This window comes from Aquarana catesbeiana, linkage group LG03, assembly GCF_042186555.1.
Source record: "Aquarana catesbeiana isolate 2022-GZ linkage group LG03, ASM4218655v1, whole genome shotgun sequence".
NCBI classification, from domain to species: Eukaryota; Metazoa; Chordata; class Amphibia; order Anura; family Ranidae; genus Aquarana; species Aquarana catesbeiana.
Window position 1 is genome coordinate 696,943,997 of NC_133326.1, and position 5,454 is coordinate 696,949,450.

The 5,454-nt window shown below is 39.2% G+C and overlaps 1 protein-coding gene across 1 annotated transcript; it reads left to right on the forward strand.

Moving 5' to 3' along the window:
- The first annotated feature begins 3,829 nt into the window (after nt 1-3,829).
- On the forward strand, nt 3,830-4,657 carry LOC141134277 (olfactory receptor 1468-like). Its single transcript, XM_073623853.1, has one exon. It carries the CDS (start codon nt 3,830-3,832, stop codon nt 4,655-4,657), a length of 828 nt encoding a protein of 275 aa, XP_073479954.1.
- Nucleotides 4,658-5,454: the final 797 nt, after the last annotated feature.

Sequence of the window (5,454 nt, forward strand, 5' to 3'; positions counted from 1 at the left end):
CCCCCAAGATATAGCTAATGCGTTTAGCGCATACTATAGCTCCTTATATAATTTGAAAGGAGACCCTGACACTAAGCAACCCACACCTTCTGACATAACAGCCTTTCTACAATCTATTCATCTACCCACTCTGTCCACTCTCCAACTTGAAACCTTGAACTCCCCATTCACTACTCAGGAAATAGCAAAAGCTATTAAACTCCTTCCTATCAACAAAGCACCTGGGCCTGATGGCTTTGTGGCCGAATACTACAAACAATTCACACCTCTTTTATTGGATCCTCTCACTTTAGTATTCAATGCAGCTGCAATCTCTTCCTCTTTCCCTGATGATATGTTAAAAGCTTTAATTATTACACTGCCTAAACCTGGTAAAGAAGCCTCTTCCCCTCAAAATTTCCGCCCCATATCATTATTGAATCATGATCTGAAACTTTATGCAAAGGTAATAGCGAGTAGAATTATTGACATCCTCCCCGCGTTGATCCACCCGGATCAATCGGGGTTCACAAAAGGGAGACAAACAGTTGACGCTACAAGGCGTATAATCAATATAATCCATCACACCAATCTTCAAAAAATGCCTTCTCTGCTTCTAGCTCTAGATATATTTGATAGAATACACTGGTCATATCTCCAGCAGACTTTACAAAAATTTGGATTCCAAGGTCACATCCTATCTGCCATAATGGCTCTTTACTCCAAACCCTCAGCTCAGGTTTACTGCTCGGCAATGCTCTCCTCCACTTTTCCTATATCCAATGGGACCCGCCAAGGCTGTCCCCTATCCCCGTTGATTTTCAACCTCCTTATGGAACCATTAGCCCACAAGATTCGCTCCCAACCAAACATTGTAGGGATAAAAATAGGCACTGAGGAACATAAAATTAATCTCTTTGCGGACGACGTAATTCTTATGTTGTCAAACCCACAATCTTCTCTAGATGCTGTGTACTCAACACTGCAGGAATTTAGCTCCATCTCCTATCATAAGGTCAACGAGTCCAAATCCCATATCCTAGGGCTTAATATCCCCCCTACTACCCAATCTATCCTCTCTGACCGTTTCCCATATCTCTGGGCAGACAAATCTATAAAATACCTCGGAATACAGATCACAGCCAATCCTAAATCCTTATTCCAAGAAAACTTCAGTCCCTACCTACAAACCCTACAATCCGAATTAGCGCACCTTGCCAAATTCACACTCTCATGGATGGGAAGACTGGCGTCTTTCAAGATGCTTAAGCTTCCACAACTATTATACCTCTTCCGCAACCTACCTATTCTGATACCCGCATCATATTTCCGTAAGCTACAGACAGAGTTAAACCACTTTATATGGCAGGGGAAAAAAGCGAGATGCTCACACACTAAACTCATCAAACATAAAGCAGCTGGAGGCATGGGACTACCCGACCTCAGGGACTATTACCTAGCCACACTATTAGCACAATTAAAGGTATGGTTTAAGCCACACACGCAGTGTCTATGGAGGAACTTAGAAACTCTACAAGTTCCAGGCAAGGACCTCCACAGCTGGATCATCAGTACACTTCACAAACACAAGAAAGATACACTCCTATCCCCTACCATATTAGCGTCCATGTCAGCCTTCCAACATCTGATCCTCAAATCTCCACATAGAGGCTCCCTATCACCAATCCCCATCCCACTAAAAACGATCTCTCTTCTAACACCGGGCATCAATACTTCAACGTGGACAATGAGAGGCATTACTTTAGCTTCAGACCTATACACATCCGGGGCACTTAAATCCTTCCCGACACTTCAAAAGGAGTTCAATCTCCCTAACAAAGAGTATTATCAATATCTCAGAATTACCCACTGCCTAATTCACTCATCTGCAATATTCCAAAACGTTCCTAGCCAACTATTGAAATATTGGTTTGAGGAAAGCCCTCAAATTAAAGGTATATCTCTTTTCTACCAAACGTTAAAAAATAAATCAATCTTCACCAAAACCCAACCCCAGAATAAATGGGAAATAGAACTAGGAACACAATTCTCAGAAGAGCAATGGAGAGTGGCCCTAAATGCGCCATATAAAGCAACCAAATCAGCCAATTTATGGGAATTATCGTATAAGATTGCTTTCAGATGGTATCGAACCCCATATATCCTACACACAATGGACTCCTCCAGATCTCCATTGTGTTGGGGAGAGTGTGGCTCCCACGGTTCACTCTTACACATTCTATGGTCTTGTAGATTCCTCACTCAATATTGGTCTGATGTTTTCACACTCATCCAAAGTGTCACCCACATCCAGATAAATCCCTCTCCAGAACTTGCCATTTTAAATTTGGGAATTGAGAAATTCCCCTACTCACTCAGATGTATAATTACACACATACTATTAGCGGCTAAATTGATCATCACACGTAATTGGCGCTCTAAACTAAGTCCTTCTTGCTCAGAAGTCATAACCACTACTCAATTACACAGTACTTATGAATGTTTGTTTGCATCAAGCAAAGGCCGTCTATGCTCCACACAAGCAGAGTGGTCTCACTGGTCCATCTGGTACAAAGAAGTGTTTAACAAGCCTAAACAATAAGGTTAATATATGTTATATAGTTGCTCACATTGTTCTGATCACTTATTCTGTGTACCTCTGTTACGTCAATATAGTGAATACGCTGATATATGTAGACAGTCAACCTAATTACAGGAATGGCGGCAACATCTGTTACCCTTGTCCTCAGTTCATTGTTGTTCTTGTTAGACTGTCACCCACATACAGCAATAGATAATTAATCCTTCCTCTGAACCTTTCCTATTTTTTTTATTAAATTTTTTTTTTTTTTTTTTATATATATATTTTTTTGGTATCTATACAAGGGGATGTGTCTCTCTCTCCCCCGCCACAGCTTGCACCTACTTGGGGTGGCGAGGGAAGCGGTGGAACACTCCTCATTCCTAGACATGTTTTGATACTATTCATACGCATGATTTATGACTGTTAACTAACTTAGTACAAGTTGTTAGTATTATGATCACTTACAACGCCTAATGTATGACAATTTTACATATCTGCTTGCTCTTATGTTCTTTTTGAAAACCTAATAAAAACATTGAAAGAAAAAAGAGCACACTTTCGGCATGTGGATGCAATCGGTAGCCATGCTGCTGCTTGATTACATTAAAAAATCTGTGCAGTGGAGCCGCGCTAGAACCACCGACTTTACACACTGTTTGCATGTAATCAAAAGCTTGTGATTACCTTCATTCAAAAAAAAATACAAAGTGTCAGCTTCGATTTGAGTGTAAATTCATGGTTGTTGAAGCTACCATGAGTTTACAGGCACAGAAAATACAAGGTCTGTACGGCATATGGACCTGTCCAGCTGGAAGAAGTGTTGTAGGTCTGTACACCGTACTGACCTGGCAGGAAAAGGGTTAAAAGTGGTTGGATATTAAAGCCACAGGTTCACCTTATCTACTATATAAATATTATATAAACATTTTCTGCTTCCACACAGTGCACACATAAAGGTAATGTCACCACATACTTCCTTATGGGATTTAACAGCAAGGCTGTATATAATCTGCTTCTCTTTACCAGTAAACAGGTTCTCCTTATTTACTATGATTTTGCAACATGAACGTACATTTATTTTTTTACTGCTAAAATAAATATTACATTAATAATTTGTTTTCTAATGTCACACAGACCACACATAAAGGTAATGTCACCACTTTCTTTTTTTTGGGATTCAATAGCAATGCTGTATATAATCTGCTACTCTTCACCTTGGTCCTTATTGTATACATTGTGACAATATGTGGAAACTTTTTGATCATCATGTTGGTATATTACAGCAAGACCCTTCATTCTCCCATGTACTTTTTTATTTCCCAACTCTCTATATCTGACATCATGCTGATCACAGATATTGCTCCTAACATGTTAAATATTGTTCTACATGAGACATCCTTCATATCCTTTTCTGGTTGCATCACTCAATATTATGTCTTTGGTTCAATAGAATCATTTGAATGTTACCTTCTGACAGTGATGTCCTATGACCGCTATCTAGCCATCTGCTCTCCTCTGCATTATGCCTCCGTTATGAAACAATCACTTTGCATTGAAATAGTTCTTGCCTGCTGGATTTTCAGCTGTTCTTTGGCATCAATATCAACATTTGCCATAAGTCAACTGGAATTCTGCGGACCAAATGCTATTGACTATTTATATTGTGATTTAAATCCTCTTGTGGAACTTTCTTGTTCAGATACATCCAGTATTCAAATGGAAGAAACCTTGTTGTGTGTTCCTGTGCTAATATTACCCTTCCCAGTGATAGTGGTTTCATATATTTATATTGTTCTAACACTGTTAAAGATACCTTCCATTTCTGGAAGACAGAAATGCTTTTCCACTTGTAGCGCCCATCTTGCCGTTGTGTTTATATTTTATGGAACCCTAATTGCTGCATATCTGATTCCAAAGAAAGGACAATCACAAATGATCAGTAAGATAATGTCCTTGTTGTATACAGTGTTTACTCCCTTTATAAATCCTTTCATATACAGCTTGAGGAATAAAGATATTAAGGACAGTTTAAAAATATTGTATAGAAAAAAAAAGTTATTTTTATTCAAAACAATTGGTAAAATAGATAATTAAAATATAGGGAACATAGGGTGCACTGGTCTCACCACCATGCAGAAGTGATGCCTAATAATTAATTGATACTAGAATTCAAGCCTCTCAACATGGTTCCTCAAAAAGCTAACACCCTTCAGACTTTCATGCCACAACTAATTTTTATGACTTGCTATTTACGCAGCTGGCAGAGACAAACCTTTTTTACAGGGATGGGCCGAACACCCCAGGGTTCGGTTTGCACCAGAACACGCAAACAGACAAAAATATTGTGCGAACATGTGAACTCTATTAAAGTCTAAGGGACACGAACATGAAAACTCAAAAGTGCTCATTTTAAAGGCATATATGCAAGTTATTGCCATAAAAGTGCGTGGGGACTGGGGTACTGCCCTAGGGGACATGTATCAATGCAAAAAAAAAGTTTTTAAAACAACAATTTTTTCAGGAGCAGTGATTTTAATAATGCTTAAAGTGAAACAATAAAAATGAAATATTCCTTTAAACATCATGCCCGGGGGTCCTCTTAGTCTGCCTGTAAAGTGGTGCATCTGTGTGATGTGTATTACAGTGCCGCAGCAAAATGACATTTCTAAAGGAAAAAATGTCATTCAAAATTGCTTGCGCCTGTAATGTATTGCCGGCTCCCGGTAATATAGATAAAAAATCAAGGAAAAAATTGGTGTGGGGTCCCCCCCAGTCCATACCAGGCCCTTTGGGTCTGGTATGTATTTTAAGTGGAATTCCATGCCAAAATTTAAAAAAAATTGGTGTGGGGTCCCCCCCAAAATACATACCAGACCCTTATCCGAGCATGC

Coding starts and splice junctions, on each gene's coding strand:
- LOC141134277 (XM_073623853.1), top strand. CDS start 3,830: ATGTTGGTATATTACAGCAAGACCCTTCATTCTCCCATGTACTTTTTT.